An 18236-nucleotide genomic window follows, 5' to 3' on the forward strand; every position below is an offset into this window, starting at 1 on the left:
GCATGGGAGAGGTGGAAATGGCTTCACCTAGTTCCCTAGTCTCTGGCACAGGAACTTTGTGCTCTCACCGACCCGTGATCAAGTAGCCCTCCTTTGTCTCAGGCCTCCATTCATTCCCTACCTCTACCCTGTCTGTGTCCAAGCTGTCCACCTGAGACACCCTCCAAGAGTTTTATCTCAGATAGGGTTGTGTTTCAAAACCCCATGCTTCAGAGACCCCTGTAGCTTGGACCCACCGACTCTCTGGGGGAGGGTCTTGCTGAGCAATGACTGGGTGCCAGCTTGTCCCAGAAAACATTCATGTGATTGTGCAGCGGCAGAGGTTTAGAGATTATGGCAAACCATAACACACAGCCAGCGCTAGGTCTTACCACACTCTGGAGTCTTTGTCTCAATACCAGCAAATGGGGCTGCTCTCTGGGGTCCGCTGGGACCTTTGCCTGTGGGGATGCTGTATGGCCTGTTCCAGATGCACTCCAAGCAAGGGAACCGCTTCTCTCCATGTGGCACTTGGACACCTCAGACCCTGCTGCCTGCTCCTGCACACTTCTCTACCAGAACACTGCCAGGCACTGAACTCCAGAACTTCAGACTATGCACTCCACTGTTTACAGAATCCTGGTGGTATTTAAACCCTCTCCTTTCTTCCCATCAATGGTTTTGGGGAACAGATTTCTTGTTCAGTCCCCTGTGAGTGTTTTCACCCTTTCTTTCTCTTCAGCTACTTTCAGAGGAGTGTTTTTCTTGCATCAATCCTGATGCACCATACTCTCCTCCTTTCTCTCTGTCCTCTCTCTGCAAAAATAGCTCCCTACCCTCTGCAGCTTTTCTCTCCCCCAGTTCACCTCTTCACACTGTGTACCTCCTGAGTTCTGTGGCTCAAGTTATGCGGATTGTTGTGTTAATCCTCAGATCAATTTCCTAGGTGTTCAAAATAGTTTGGTGCTGATCTAGCTGTGTTTCCAGGATGAGACAACCTCCAGGTCTCCATGTGGCTCTGCCATCTGAACTCCCTCTTGATTTGCATTATCCTAATGATTAGTGATGTTGAACATCTTTTTGTGTGCTTGTTGGCCATTTGTATATCTTCTCAGGACAAATGTTTATTTAAGTCCTTTGTCATATTTTTTTCCTTTGTCCAGTTTTGAATTGGGTTATTTAGTTTTTGTTGTTGTTGTTGAGTTATAGGAGTTCTCTGTATATTCTGGGTGCTAATCCCTTAGCAGGTGTAATTTTTGTTTTTTTTTTAAGTTTATTTATTTATTTTGAGAGAGAGAGAGAGAGAGAACATACATGACTAGGGGAGGGGCAGAGAGAGATGGAGACAGAGAGAATCATAAGCAGGCTCCATACTGCCAGCACGGAGCTGATGTAGGGCTTGAAGTCATGAGCTGTGAGGTCATGCATGACCTGAGCCAAAATCAAGAGTCGGACGCTTAACTGACTGAACCATCCAGGCTCCCCAGCAGGTATAGTTCTGGAAATATTTTCCCTCATTCTGGGGGTTGCCTTTTAATTCTGTTGATATTGTCTTTTGATACACACAATTTTTAAAGTTTCATGAAGTCCAACTTGTCTAGTTTTTATTTTGTTGTTTGTGCCTTTGTTGTCATAGCCAAGGAATCACTGCCAATCCCACACTGTGATGATTTTGCCCTATGTTTTCCTCTAAGAATATTGTAGTTTTAAGTCTTACATTTAGGTCTTTCACTAATTTTGAGTTAATTTTTGTACATGGTATTAGGTAAGGGCCCAAGTTCTTTCTTTTGTGTGTGAGTATCCAGTTTTCCCAGCACCATTTGTAGAAAAGACTGTCTTTTTCTCCATTGAATGATCTTGGTACCCCTGTCAAAAATCATTTGACCATATATATAAGGTTTATTTCTTGGCTCTGTATTTAATCTCGCTGGTCTGTATGGTTGTCTTTATACCAGTACCACATTGTTTTGATTACTCTAGTTTTGTAATATGTCTTGAAATCAGAAAGTGTGTTTCAGCTTTATTCCTCTTTTTCAAGATTGTTTTGGTTGTTTAGGGTCCTTTGAGATTCTGTATAAATTTTAGGATGGGTTTTTCTATTTTTGCAAAAAGCTGTGGGATTTTGATAGGGATTGCATTGAATCTGTAGATTGCTTTGGGTATTATTGACATTTTAATAATATTAAATCTGGCAATCCATGAACATGGGTTGTTTCCCTTTATTTATATCTTCTTTAATTTCTTTCAGCAATGTTTTATAGTTTTCATTGTACAAATCTTTCACCTCCTTGGATGTTAGTTTCTGAGTATTTTATTCTTTTTGATTCTGTTATAAATGGAATGGTTTTTGTAATTTTTTTCAGATTATTCATTGTAAGTATATAGAAATGTGGCTGATTTCTGTGTGTTGACCTCGTATCCTGCTACTTTGCTGAATTCATTTATTAGTTATAACTGGGTTTTTTCTTTGTATGTGTATGGAGTCTTTGGGGTTTCTACATATAAGATCATAACACCTGCAAACAGACATAATTTTACTTCTTCCTTTTGAATACAAATGCCTTTTATTTCTTTTTCTGGCTAGAAATTCCAGTGCAGTGTTGAACAGAAGTGGTGAAAGCAGGCATCCTTGTCTTGTTCCTAATCTTAGAAGAAAAGCTATCAGTCTTTCACCACTCAGTATGATTTTCACTATGAAGTTTTCACATGTGGCTCTTATTATATGGAGGAACTTCTTTTCCTAGTTTGTTGAATGTTTTTATCGTGAAAGGGTATTGGAATTTCGTCAAGTGCTTTTTCTGCATCAATTGAGATGCTCATATGGCTTTTCTCTTTTATTCTGTTAATGTGGTGTATTACATTGATTATTTTTTCATATTTTGAACCATCCTTGCATTTCAGAAGTAAAACCCACTTGGTTATGGTGTATAATCCTTTTAATATACTGCTGAATTTGCTTTGCTACTATTTTGTTGAAGGTATTTCTATCAATGTTCATAAGAGATATTGATCTGTAGTATTATTTTCTTGCAGTGTCTTTTTTTTTTTAATTTTTTTTAACGTTTATTTATTTTTGAGACAGAGAGAGACAGAGCATGAATGGGGGAGGGTCAGAGAGAGGGAGACACAGAATCTGAAACAGGCTCCAGGCTCCGAGCTGTCAGCACAGAGCCCGATGCGGGGCTTGAACTCACGGACCGAGAGATCATGACCTGAGCCGAAGTCGGCCGCTTAACCGACTGAGCCCTCCAGGCGCCCCTCTTGCAGTGTCTTTGTCTGGCTTTGGTAGCAGGGTAATGCTGGCCTCAAATAATGAGTCATGAAGTATTCCCTTATCTTCAGGTTTTTGGAAAAGTTTGAGAAGGATTTGTATTAGTTCTTTAAATATTTGATAGAATTTGCCAGTAAAGCCATCAGGTCCAGTGCTCTTCTTTTTAGGAGATTTTTGATTACTGACTCAACATCCATACTAGTTACGTGTCTATTCAGATTTTCTATTCTTTGTGATTTAGTCTTTGCAGATTTTGTGTTTCTAGGAAATTGTACATTTCATTTAGTTATCCAAATTGTTGGTGTACAATTGTTTAGAGTATTCTCCTATAGTCCTTTTTGTTTCTGTAGAATTGGTAATGTTACCATTTTTATTTCTGATTTTAGTACTTTGAGTCATCTCTCTTTTTTTCTTAGTCTGTCTAGCTAAAGTTTTGTCAATTTTGTTGCTCTTTTGAAAAAAGCACCTTTTGTTTTTTATTAATTTTCTCTAATGTTTTTCTGTTCTTCATTTCATTTATCTTTTCTCTCATCTTTGTTAGTTTTTTCTTTCTGCTAGCTTAGGGTTTAGTTTGTTCTTACTTTTCTAGTTTCTTAAATTGTAAAGTTAGGTTGTTGATTTGAAATCTTTCTTGTCCCCCTCCCCCCACTCAGTAATGCTTTCATGGTGTCCCATAAGTTTTGCCATGTTGTGTTTTCATTTTCATTCTTCCTTATTTTCTATTTTTCCCTTGTGATTTCTTCTTTGATCTCTTAGTTGTTTAAGAGAGTGTTATTTAACTTCTACAGATTTGTGACTTTTTCAGTTTTACTCCTGATAATCCTATTGTAGTTGGAGAAGATACTTTGTATGATAATCAGTTTTTTAAAAAAATTCTATTGAGACTTAATTTGTGGTCTAACATATAATCTATCCTGAAAAATGTATCATGTGCTCTTGAGAAGAATGTGTATGCTATTGTTGGGTAGAATGTTCTGTATTTGTCTGCTAGATCTACTTGGTTTATTTTCTTTTTTAAGTCTTCTGTCTCCTTATTTATCTTCTGCCTGGTTGTTGTATCCATTATTGAGAATGGGGTTGTTCTACAACTGTTATTATAAAACTGTCTATTTCTCCCTTCAATTTTGTAGTTTTTGCTTCATATATGTTGATGGTCTGTCATTAGGTGTGTAAACGCTTATAATTGTTGTATTTTCTTGATGTATTGACTTACAGTCTATTTTGTCTAATATTAGTATAGTCACCCTTGCTCTCTTTTGGTTACTATTTTCATGGAATATCTTTTTCAAACCTTGAATTTTCTTTTTTTAAATTTTTTCTTTAAATTTTTTTTAATGTTTGTTTATTATTTTGAGAGAGAGAGAGAGACAGAGCATTAGTGGGGGAGGGGCAGAGAGAGAGAGGGAGATACAGAATATGAAGCAGGCTCCAGGCTCTGAGCCGTCAGAACAGAGCCCAACATGGGGCTTGAACCCATAAACCATGAAATCATGACCTGAGCCAAAGTTGGACACTTAACCGCCTGAGTCACCCAGGCACCCCTCCAACCTTTCATTTTCAACCTATTTGTGTCTTTGGATCTAATGTGAGTCTCTTGTACATAACATATATTTGGATCATGTGTTCTTATACATTTGAACAATCTCTGTCTTTTGATTGGAGTGTTTAATCTACTTACATTTAAAGTAATTACTGATAAAGAGAGACTTCTGTTCTTTTGTATATAGGTGATTTTCTTTGGTAGTGAAATGTTTAAATTCCTTTCTCATTTCCTTTCGTGTATATTTTATAGCTATTTTTTGGTGGTTACCATGGGATTGCATTTAATATCCTAAATTTAAAACACTCCAATTTGAATTTATACCAAATTAACTTCAATAGCCTATAAAACTTTGAACCTTTAAAGTTCCATTCCCATGCCTTTCAACTGTTGATGTCCCAAAACATAAAGTAAAAATTCTTTTAAATACATTACTCTCTTAAATTATGTAGGAAATAAAATGTAGAGTTATAAACCAAAGTTACAATAATACTAGCTTGTAGACTAATATATTTTTAATGTATTAGTCTCATGAATCACGTAGAAAACAAAAAATGGGAGTTACAAACTATTGTTACAATAATACTAGCTCTTATAATTGCTGTATATTTATCTTTATTGAGGGAGGTTTCTATTTCTTTATATGGCTTCAAGTTACTATCTAGTGTCCTTTCATTTCACCCTGCAGGATTCCCTTGAGCATTTCTTTTTTTTCCTCTTTCTTTCTTTCTTTCTTCCTTTCTTTCTTTCTTTCTTTCGAGAGAGAAAGAGAGCATGCAAGCAGAGGGAGAGAGAGAGAATCTCAAGCAGGCTCCAGGCTGAGCCAATGCAGGGCTCCATCCCATAACCTCAGGATCATGATCTGACTCGAAATCAAGAGTCAGATGCTCAACCAATTGAGCATTTCTTGAAGGTAGGTCTAATGGTCACAAATTCTCTCAACTTTTGTTTGCCAGTAATGTAGCAATTTCTCCTTAACTTTTAAAAGAAGTTTTGCTGGATATAGGACTCTTGGTTGACAGTTTTTTTTCTTTTAGCACTTTGAATATATTGGCCTCCAAAATTTCTGAGGAGAAATCTGCTGACAATCATCTCCCTTGCATGCAGTGAATTGCTTCACTCTTGCTGTTTTTAAGATTCTTTTTTCATCTTTTAAAAGTTTGATTATAACATGTTTTGATGTGGGTCCATTTCAGTTCTTCTTACTTATAGTTCACTGAGCTTCTTGGATGTTTATATTCATGTATTTCATCAAATTTGACAAGTTTTCAGCCACTATTTCTTCAAATATTCTCTCTATCCTTTTCTCTCTTTTCCTTCTGGGACTCCCACAATGTGTATGCTGGTCTGTTTAGTGGTGTCTTCCAGCTGTTCTGTTTGTCTTTTTCAGTCTTCTTCTTTCTGTTCCTCACACCCAATACTTTTCATTCTTATCTTCATGTTTACTGATTCTCTCTTTTGTTTGCTCAAATCTGCCTCTGAATCCCTCCAGTGATTTTTTTTCAATTTTTTAATTTTAAATCTGAATTCTGAGGGATTTGATGAGATCCAGTATGTCCTCTACCACATGTCTTTCCCCTTAGGCATTTCCTCAGTTTTTTTTTTTTCTCCAAGTCCTGAGTAAACCTTACTATTTTAATGGCAACACATATATCTTTTCTTCCTTTGTTTAAAAGTTACTTTAGCTTTTATGAAAGTGAAATACATATGTTATTTGAAAAAGTCTAATATGATGATAAGGTTTATAATAATAGTAGAACCCTGAACCACCATTCCCATCCTTGAAATGTGCTCCCTATAAGCAAAATTTTGAATTATTTTAGCTGTTTCTTCTGTTTTTAATTCTATATTTCCAAAAATATTTAAAAAAAATTTTTTTTTAATGTTTATTTTTTTTGAGAGTGAGACAGAGTGTGAGCAGGGGAGGGGCAGAGAGAGAGGGAGACACAGAAGCTGAAACAGGCTCCAAGCTCTGAGCTGTCAGCACAGAGCCTGATGTGGGGCTTGAACTCACAGACTGTGAGATCATGACCTGAACCGAAGTTCAGTAGTATAACAACACAAGCATATTATAAATATTGATTTAAACAAAAAATGTGAAGCAAATATTTTGGGAAGATGAAGGGAAGGAAGGAGGTGTTAAGTGTACTAAATCCCACTATTCTATAATATGAAGTCAATAGATAGCATATCAAGAGCAATATAAGAATGTTTTGGGGGGCACCTGGATGGCTCCATCGTTAAGCATCTGACTTCAGTTCAGGTCATGATCTTACAGTCTGTGAGTTCAAGCCCCACGTCAGGCTCTGTGATGACAGCTCAGAGCCTGGAGCCTGTTTCAGAATTTGTGTCTCCCTCTCTCTCTGCTCCTCCCTTGCTCACACTCTCTCTCTCTTTCTCAAAAAAAAAAATTAAAAACTAAAAAAAAATTATCTTCTAAAAATTGGTTGACATCTCGTCTGTGCTTGTGTTATTTATCTGTGTTGCTCTTCCAAATCCATTCTCCATCTCTTTTTGCCCTGCTCTGTGTGCAGAGAAATGGACATAGGCTCCCTTGACTTTTGGCTTCCAGTTGGATTCAGCTAATTGGAGGTGCTGGCAGAAGACTGGAGAGTAGGAGGAGATAGAATTGTAGATGTAGGAGTATTTATTCCCATTGCTGCCTTCTCCCTGCATGCTTGCTCCCTGGAAGGCCACTGTCTTTTTGGTTGTGGCATAATACTTCTACCTAATTCTGTGGCTCCTATAGGGTTCTTCTCTCCTATGTCTAGGGCTTTTACCACGTTCAGCAGTCATTCTTTCCATTTGCCTCTAAAGGCTTAGAGATGGTGATAGTTTCCAAATGCTGTTAGACCCCATGTACTTCGCCATCCCTTGTTGGTTCTCTTGATCCTGCCCACACCTCTGTAAATAGTTTTCTTATTAAATTCTATTCAATTCTCATTTGAGTGTGCCAATCTGTTTTCTGCCAGAACCCTGACTGCTACATCGCTGTTCGTGTTCTCTCTTTACTGTGTTTATTCATTTCAAAAATTTTATTCTCATTTTAGCAGAGTTTCTAGAGGCAACAGAAATAAGTGCCATATGTTCAATCTGCTATGTTTAACTGTTAGATATCCTTTTTCCAGGATCTTTTCCTATGCAGAATATCTGACTATTTTCTTTGATATAACATACTGATTTCTCTCCTATGCCCAAAGCAGAAGATTGGAGGTTTAATATCTGAGTAAATTGAAAAGACAGGCCCCAATTCAGGGACAAGCACAGTGGTGGGCAAAGCAGTAGCATGGTACCGTAAAGAGTGAGACTAAGACAAAGTCCCTATAGTAAAGGATGACTCTCCACCCACTCTTTTGAATCTCTTTGTGGCAAGAGAGGTGAAAACCAGAATGTTTATAGCTCTATCCCCATGTACCCACCACCAGCCAGAAAATTCAGCTTTCTTCCCCCAGAATAGCCCTATGGAATGGACAACAAAAGATCAGTCAATACTTGAAAAAGACTCAAACAAAAAAGACAAAGACAACCAATGCAAAAGAAAGAAAGAAAGAAAGAATGAATGAAAGAAGCCATAGTAAGAATTCAAGGGAAGGAAAAGCAATTCAGGACTCAGAAAAAGGGAAAAAAAACAACAAAGAGAAATAAAAAAGAACACTAGATTAGTCTGAGGGAAAAAATGGAGCCAGTGGCTTAGAATTCTGGGGACAAATCCTATCCAATCTAAAATTCTATACCCAGGAAAATTATCACTCAGATAAACAAGTAAAATCCTGACACTTTTATTCAGAAATACTAAATGATGTAAAAAAGGAAGACAAGAAAGAGAAAGACACAGCACATAAGTAAGGGGAAAAAAATACACTGGATTTTAGTGATGGGAAGTTTCAGGATAACAGCTGGGCAACAGGCTTAGTGAGCAACCAGTACCAATTAGAGAATGAAGACAGAGGGCTCCATGAGAGATTCTTCCAGAAAGAAAACTAAACTTACAGAGTATCCAATGTATTTTAATATATTCAAAAATTATTTTTAGTTTTGTTGGACCCATTGGAGTTGAATTAGTGATTTTGACATGGAAAATTAAGCAAACAAATAACAAAAACCAAAGCAATTATTTATACTGGAAAAAATATAAAGTTGTTCAAAAAGGAAATGTTATCATAGTATATACTATCACATCTATGAATAGTAGAAACTATAATATATATTTAATATATATTATATATATTTAAATAATAAATATTTATTTAAACAAAATTGCCAATATAACAAATTTGGGAAAATGGGAATGAAGAATATTAAGTGAACATACAGACTCACTTTAGATATATTTAGTTCTGGACCATGGCAATAAAGCAAGCATGGTAATAAAGTGAGTCAAATGAATTTTTTGGTTTCCTGGGGCTTATAAAAGTTATGTTTACACTATGATGTAGTCTATTAAATGTGTCATATCATTGTGTCTAAAAAAGTACATACCTGGGGCGCCTGGGTGGCTCAGTCGGTTAAGTGTCCGACTTCAGCTCAGGTCACGATCTCGCGGTCTGTGGGTTCGAGCCCCGCGTCGGGCTCTGTGCTGACAGCTCAGAGCCTGGAGCCTGCTTCCGATTCTGTCTCCCTCTCTCTCTGCCCCTCCCCGTTCATGCTCTGTCTCTCTCTGTCTCAAAAATAAATTTAAAAAAGTTAAAAAAATTTTTTTTAAAGTACATACCTTAATTTAAATATACTTTACTGCTAAAAATTGCTAGGCATTATCTGAGCTCTCAGTGAATCATAATTACTAATCACCGATCACAATAACAAATGTAATAATAATGAAAAAGTTTGAAATATTGCAAAATTGCCAAAATATGACACTGGGACATGAAGTGAGCAAATGCTCTTGGAAAAATGGTGCCAATAGACTTACATGACACAGGGTCACCACAGACCTTCAATTCATAAAAAAATGCACTATTTGTGAAGTGCAATAACATGAAGCACAGTAAAACAAGGTGTGCCTGTACTTGAGGGAGATAATTTGAGCGAGCTAAATTTCCATTTACCATAATAGCAAGTCAACAGATGATAGCTAAAGTAAAAAATGAAAAAAAAAAAAGTCTATATAAGCACACAGTTTAGATACATGGAGATAAAACCAGAATAAACAGCCAAGAAAGTTCAGAGAAGTTGCTTAAGAGGAGTGGGAATTTGGGAATGAGGGTCAAAGGGGCAGAATTCCACTATTTTCTTCTGTAAGCTAACTGTTCCGCTTAAGTTTTTAAAAAAGAGATATACTCATTGGTTTCATGAAAACAAAACAAACAGACAAAAAAAAAAAAAAAAAAAAAAAAAAACCCTGAAAAGAAACACATATCCCATGTGTGGACCCAAATAGTAGTCACACAGCAGTTTTTCTCTCTCTTCCCCCACCTATTCTAAGAACGCCTCTGTTTCCTCGTAAAGAGTTCTTGGAATCTCTATGTGGTATCTCGCAAGTGTTCTGTGAATTTATTCTCTTGGCTGCCTTGAAGTTTCTGTTCTTGCTCTTCTCCCTTCAGAGGCCAGCTGAAGGCCACACCCCTGTCGGCTGCAGACTCTCACTGATCTCTGTTCCCAAGGCTGCCAATACCTGGTGTCAAATTGTCGATGTTTGTGCCAGGGATGCTACTTCTTGTCACTGCCGAAGCTGCTGGCTCCAAGGCTGATGACATTTAACACCCTCACTGCCCCTCCCTCAGTTGTCTTTTTCCTAAATGGGAGAAATTTCTGTCAGTTCACAGAATCAGGAAGTGATATTCTCTCTTGAGCATATGCTTTTGTCTCTTATACTGCAAAATTGACTGTACAAATCAGTGTATATGGACGGTACAAATACTTTTGTCAACCCAGAAAGAAACCGCATTCCCATTAGAAGTCATAATCCCATCTATTGAAGGCCTTAGCAAGAAAAGCCTGAGGTCCCTGGAAAAAGAGGGACTTGAGCCTGCCATACCAACTCTTCCTTGAATGTCCAGCCTGCTGGTCGATTTTAACTTGCCAGTCTACACAATCATGTGAGCCAGTTTCTTCTCTGGAGAACCCTAATACAGATTTTGAAATCATACAATATGTGCCTTTTCTCTCTGTTTTTTTTTTTGTTTTTTCAGTTAGCATTACGTTTTCAGGGTCCATCCATGTTCCAGCATGAATCCATTCTTCATTCCTTTTTACTATTCTATTGTGCAGATATACCATATTTTGTTTCTCCATTCATTAGTTGATGGCCATTTGTGTTGTTCTTACTTCTAAATATTACAAATAAGACTGCTACAAACATCTTTGTGCAAAGTTTTGTACGGACAAGTTTCAGTTCTCTCAGGGTTCTCTTCAATATGTGGCTGTGGCTGTACTGTGTTATATTTCTACCAGCACTGTATGTGGGCTCCAATTTCCCCACATCCTTACTAACGCTTGTTAGTGCCTCTTTTTGATTATTGCCATTCTAGAGGGGGTAAAGTGGTATCGTTCATTGCGGCTTTAGTTTGTATTTCCTTGATGGCTAATGAGAAGCTTTTCCTGTTTATGTTTAGGTCATCCAAGAGCTGCTCCATGCATTCTGTCCAAGTTTTGTAGCTGTGTTCAGTGGGAGAGAGAGGAGGGAATAGCTTACTCCCTCTTACCTGGAAACAGAAATGTGTTAGTTTTTGATACTTACAAAAATAGTATCTTTGCATTTTCTAATTACTATTGCTGGTGAATGTAAATGCATTTGATTTTTTAATCTTGATTTGATTTCCTGAAAATTTGCTAAACTCTCTTATTAATTCTAATAGTTTTATCATCTGCAGACAATGAAGATTTTGTTTCTATTTTTCTGATTATTTGCTTATTTATTTTACATTATTGTGTGAGCTAACCACTCCAGAACAATAAGGTAAATTAGAAATGGTGATGATAAAAGACACACTTGTTTTCTTTCAGGTCTTGCAGGGAATATTTTCAATATTTCACTGTAACATTTGGAGTAGGTTATTTGGGGTAGATACAGGTTACCAGGCTAAGAAAATCCTTTTGGTGTTTTTGTTTAAATCTTTAATGGGTATTGGATTTTACTAAATGCATTTTCTGCACATATTGAAGAGAAGGATCTATGTGTATATATATATATGTATGTGTGTATGTCTGTGTGTGTATATATATGTTTGTGTATACATATGTGTATATATATGTATATATGTGTGTATATATGCACATATGTGTACATATGTATGTATATATGTATGTGTGTGTGTGTGTATTGCTTTTTGGCTCTTAACATGGTATAGTTGATTTTCTAATATTAAACCAATGTTTAGATTGTTTACAAAGGTGGCCATAACACTCCTCTCTTCCCATTCTTTATATTCCTTTGCCATGTGACTTTGGTATTCATCCCCCTCAAGAGGTGGAGTCCCTTCCTCTTGAATCTGCTTTGGCCTGTGTTTTGTTTAATTAGAATGTGGCAGGAGAAACACTGAGTGATTTCTGACCCTTGGCCTCAAGTGATTTTGTTCTTTTGCTCTCTCCTTCTTAGAATGCTTCTCTCAACATGGAAAAAGCCCAGGATTGCCCTCATGGAGAGAGAGGCCACAAATCCCAGCCTTTCCAGACATCCCAAATGAAGTCCCAGATATGTGAGTAAGGTCATCTTAGGCCGTCCAACCCCAGCTGACTGCAGCCACAAAAGTAACCCGGGCAAGACCAGCCCAGCCAACCCATGGTATTGTGAGAAATAATAAACTTTTGTAAGCCACTGTTTCTAAGTGTTGTCATTTTGGTTTTGGTGTTTGGTTTTGCTTTTAACGCAGCATAGGTAACTGATACACTCATCTTGCATTCTTGAGTGAAACCCAACTTGGATGTGGCATATTATCATTTCATATATTGCTAGATCCCTTTTCCTAACATTTTGTTTAGGATATTTGCTTCTATGTTTGAATGAGTTTGGTTTGTAATTTTCCTTTCATGTAGTGTCACTAAGTTTTTGATGTTGAAGGAGTTGGGTGTGTTTCTCTTTTTCAGTCTCTGGAATAGTTTATATAAGGCTGAAATCATTTGCTTCTTGAATTATTGAGAGACCTCACTACTAAAATTGTCTGGATCTATTGTTTTCTTTTGTGGGAATAATTTAAGCTGATTCAGTTTAAAAAATCCTACAGGTTTTCTATTTTTTCCTGAGTCAGTTTTAGTAAGCTATATTATTCTGTTTTCAAATTCATTAGCAAAAAGTTGCTCCAACTATTTCTTTTAAAATGTTGTTAAAAAAGTATCTTCCTATGTTTCAAGTCTCTTCAGCATCTACGGTTATATCCTATAGTTTTATTTCTAATATTATTTGTACGTTCCCTTTTTTGCCTTGATTGATCTTTAAAGAGGTTTGTCTTTTCAATGACTAATCTTTTGGTTTGGATGCTCCTCTATTTTCTACTTAATTTTATATATTTATAAGTGTATTATGCATATATAAATATACTTACATATAAATATATATAAACATTCTATATTATTTAATATACTTACAAGTTTATATTATATAATATATATTTAATATATAATAAACATATAAATATATTATATTTTATTATTTCTTTTTACTTTCTCAGTAATATTTTATTGTATTCTTATGCCACAATTTATTTATCCATTCATTTGTTGATGGATATTTGTGTTGTTCCCATTTCTATCATAAGCAATGTTACTATGCACATTCTTGATTATATGTCCTGATGCCCATGCACATGAGTTTCTCCAGGACGTATAACATAGAGTCGAATTTCTGCATCCTAGGGGGATGTGTCTGAAAATTTGGTAATATAAATACCACACTCTAATCATCCCATTTGTTCCATATGCCCACCAGCATTTGACATTGTCAGATTTTATTTTATTTTTTATTATTTTTAAATATGAAATTTATTGTCAAATTGGTTTCCATACAACACCCAGTGCTCATCCCAACAGGTGCCCCCCTCAATGCCCATCACCCACCCTCCCCTCTCTCCCACCCCCCATCAACCCTCAGTTCTCGGTTTTTAAGAGTCTCTTATGTTTTGGGTCCCACCCTCTCTAACCCTTTTTTTTTTTCTTCCCCTCCACCATGGTCTTCCGTTAAGTTTCTCAGGATCCACGTAAGAGTGAAAACATATGGTATCCGTCTTTCTCTGTGTGACTTATTTTACTTAGCATAACACTCTCCAGTTTCATCCACATTGCTACAAAAGGCCATATTTCATTCTTTCTCATTGCCACATAGTATTCCATTGTGTATATAAACCACAATTTCTTTATCCATTCATCAGTTGATGGACATTTAGGCTTTTTCCATAATTTGGCTATTGTTGAAAGTGCTGCTATAAACATTGGGGTACAAGTGCCTCTATGCATCAGCACTCCTGTATCCATTGGGTAAATTCCTAGCAGTGCTATTGCTGGGGCATTGTCAGATTTTAAAGTTTTGGCAATCTGGTAGATGTATAATGGTATCTCATGGTGGTTTTTTGTTGTTGTTGTTTGGTTTTTGGGTTTTTCTCCTGCTGCATATGTTCATTTTTTATTATTTGTTATTGCAAAGTAAATCAATAAATACAGAATTATTATAGATCACATACACATATGCAAATAATTTATAATGTAGAAAATAAAAATCTCTAACCACTTACGATATCTCTCTACCTCTTTCAACACCCATCCCCAAGAAGTAAACACAGTCAAACTTTTGGTATCTTTCCAGACTTTTTTGAAGAATATTCAGGCATACACTTTATTTTCACAAAATGATATCATACTTTACCTATTGGTTTAAAAAAATTTTTTTTAATGTTTTACTTATTTTTGAGAGAGAGAGAGAGAGAGAGAGAGAGACAGAGCATGACTGGGGAGGGGCAGAGAGAGAGAGGGAAACACAGAATCCAAAGCAGGCTCCAGGCTCTGAGCTGTCAGCACAGAGCCCGACGTGGGGCTCAAACCCACAGACCGTGAGATCATGACCTGGGCCAAAGTCGGATGCTCAACCGACTGAACCACCCAGGCGCCCTTTACCTATTGTTACATGATCGTTTCACTTCATAATTAATAATAATTCAGACTTACCTCTAGTTAAAAAAAATTTTTTTTAACATTTATTCATTTTTGAGAGACAGAGACAGAGAGAGACAGAGCCTAAGTGGGGGAGAGGCAGCGAGAGAGGGAGACACAGAATCTGAAGCAGGCTCCAGGCTCTGAGCTGTCAGCACAGAGTCTGACGTGGGGCTCAATCTCACAGACTGCAAGATCATGACCTGAACTGAAGTCGGATGCTTAACTGACTGAGCCCCCCAGGCGCTCCCAGACTTACCTCTAATTTTTAAATGGCCACTGAGGTTTCCATTTTACAACTATTTTGGCATCCAAATTTTAACCATTCTCCTACTGTTGACATAGATGTCTCATTGTTTGAGCTATTATAAATAATATTCCATATACATATATCCTTGCACATGCTTGTGCAAATATCTCTATAGAATGTAAATCTAAAACTGTAAGTTAAAAGTATTTTAAATTTTGGGGCATCTGGGTGGCCCAGTTGGTTAAGCATCTGACTCTTGATTTTGGCTCAGGTCGGATCTCACGGTTTGTGGGTTTGAGCCCCACATCCGGCTCTGCACTTACATTGCAGAGCCTGCTTGAGATTCCCATTCGCTCGCTCTCTCTCTCTCTCTCTCTCTGCCCCTCCCCCACTTGTGCATGTGCCCTCTCTTCTCTTTTAAATAAATAAATATTTAAAAAAATTTTTTTAATATTTTAAATTTTGATAGTTATTATCACACTGTGATGATATTTATTATTTGACAGTTATTCGTTGCTCTGAATAGGTTGTCACAATTCACACTTGGCACCAGGAGTATATGAGATTTCTTTCCCCATATGCTAGGCAAACCTGGACTTCATATGTTTTAACTTTTTGTGATTTGGTGGGCACCAATAGGACCTCATTTTTTACAATTTTTTAAAAATGTTTATTTATTTTTGAGACAGAGAAACAGAGCTTGAGCAGGGGTGGGGTAGAGAGAGAGGCAGACACAGAACCCAAAGCAGGCCCCAGGCTCTGAGCTGTCAGCACAGAGCCAATGTGGGGCTCAAACTCAGGTACTGTGAGATCATGACTTGAGCGGAAGTCAGCCACTCACCCAACTGAGCCACCAAGGCGCTCCATTACCTCATTTTTAATTTGCATTTACCTAATTGCTAACAAAACTGAATATCTTTTCATATGTTTATTAGGTATTAGCATTTTGGGTTTTTGTGGACTACTTGTTCATATTTTTTGCCCTTTTTTTTATTGGGTGTTGTCATTTATTTATTTATAGGAGTTGTTCTGTTTTAATTTACATTACCCTGATTATTCAAGTTTAACATCTTTTCATATGTTTGTTAACCATTATGTTTCCTGTTTGTGAGGAGGCTTGTCAAGTGTTTGACCATTTTCCTACTGGATCCTCAGCTTTTTCTTTTTAACTCTCTAGGACTTCTTTATAGATTATCAATGTAAACCTTTTGTTAGTTTTATGTATTGCAAAGATCTTTTCCTATTTTGTAGCTTGTTTTTTCTCACCTTTTTATGGTGTGTTTTGAGAAACAAAAGTTCTTCATTTTAATTTGGTCAAATATATCAAACTTTTTCTCCTTTATGGTCAGTGTGCTGTTTCTATGTCTTGGTAGGAAATATTTGCATCTTTTTGAAGAAATTGATTTCTACCTCAAGTTCATGAAATTATTATCCTAAATTGCCTTCTTAAAGCTTTATCATTTTGCCTTCACAGTTAGATCTGTAATCTATCTGGAATTAGTGAAAGAGGTATGTTAAAATCCATCACAATAATTTTTTTTCTGTTTCCTTCTTTTAGTTCTTTTTGTTTTGTTTTATATATTTCCAGGTTATGTTATTAAGTGCATATAAATTTAAAATTTTTATATCTCCCGGGTGAAAAAATCTTTTATATTATGAAGTTACCCTCTTTAGTCTTAGTAATAGTTTTGCCTTAAAGTCTATTTGTCTGATAATAATTATATCTAATCCTGCTCTTAGGGGATTAGCATTTTCATATTTACTTATTCCTACTAAATTCATTGACATGCAATCTATCTTTAAAGATAGTTTATTTTCATGGAAAATATTGAATGTTACATCATCTATTTTGTAAATTTAACATGATACATAATTTTTGATCTCTGTCTTTGATAAACAAAATTTTATAGGTCATGCTGGTTGTTACTGTTTTGCTCCTCATTCTTTCATCTCCAAAATTGTTAATACCTTTTGGGATTTACAGACTATGACCCACTACTTGTAATCACTACACGTGATCAGAAAGAGCTCATTTATACAGCATCACAGCCAAGTAGAATAATAGGGAATTTGTTAAAGATCTGCTCCTTGCATCACTTCTAAAAAGAAGGTTGCCTTTTTGTTGTTGTTTTTGTATATTTTTACAATACCATTTCCCTCATCAAACAAGAATTTTATGTTGCTTCACTTTATCTCATTGACTTTGAAAAAAAATTTTAATGGTATATAAGAGGGGCACCTGGGTGGCTCAGTTGGTTAAGTGGCCAACTTCAGCTCTGGTCATGATCTCATGGTTCATAAGCTTGAGCCCCACATTGGGCTCTGTGCTGACAGAATCCGTTTGGGTTTCTCTCTCTCTCCCTCTCTCTGCCCCTCCCCTACTTGTATTCTCTCTCTCTCTCAAAAAAAAAAAATTAATTTAAAAAAATAAAATGGTATATAATATACCCTATTCAGTCTCTGTACATAAAAAGAATAAGGTAAAAGTAATAAATCCTTCTTAAAATTTAAAGTTTTCTGTTTTAGTGCTATCCAGTAGTAAATTTTTCAGGACAAGTATGAGTGTGGTTATTACATCTTATAGTCTCCTTTTTTTTTTTTTTTTTTTTTGAGCATGAGGAGGCACAAGTGAATGAGGGGGGGGGGGGGTACGCAAGTTAGTGAGGGGCAGAGAGAGAGAGAGAGAATCCCAGAAGCTGAGAGGGGGAGAGAGAGAGAGAGAGAGAGAAGTGGGGTCACTCGAAGCAGGGCTCATACTCACCAGAAGCGGGACAAAAGCTCACCCGATGTGGGACTTGAACCCACCAACCATGAGATCATGACCTGAGCTAAAGTCAAATCCTTAACGACTGAGCCACCCAGGTGCCCTGATTTTTGACCAGGTGTTTTTCATAGTAGTCAGTGTTAATTTTGTTTGCAAGTAGGAAAAGTTTCACTGCTCTCAAGATGACTTTCAGAGTTAATTTTTTTCTTTGTCATTATTTCTTTGTTTTTTAAAAAATCCTGAATTCATCATGCTTCACTGGATCCTGGACTGAAAAACCCAATAGCTATGATAAACATTACTTGAGGGGCACCTGGGTGGCTTAGTCGGTTAAGCGTCCAACTTGGGCTCAGGTCAT

General features: G+C 36.6%; 1 protein-coding gene across 1 annotated transcript in view; it reads left to right on the forward strand.

The window, feature by feature from the left end:
* LOC131486286 (synapsin-1-like) overlaps window positions 1-12548 on the forward strand; it is a 44794-nt gene extending 32246 nt beyond the window's left edge. Inside the window, exon 4 of the mRNA XM_058686376.1 lies at window positions 12325-12548. Coding sequence (XP_058542359.1) covers window positions 12325-12428 — 104 coding nt within the window. The 3' untranslated portion in view covers window positions 12429-12548. The remainder of the gene's footprint in view (window positions 1-12324) is intronic.
* Window positions 12549-18236: the final 5688 nt, after the last annotated feature.

This window comes from Neofelis nebulosa, chromosome 9, assembly GCF_028018385.1.
Source record: "Neofelis nebulosa isolate mNeoNeb1 chromosome 9, mNeoNeb1.pri, whole genome shotgun sequence".
Lineage (NCBI taxonomy): Eukaryota > Metazoa > Chordata > Mammalia > Carnivora > Felidae > Neofelis > Neofelis nebulosa.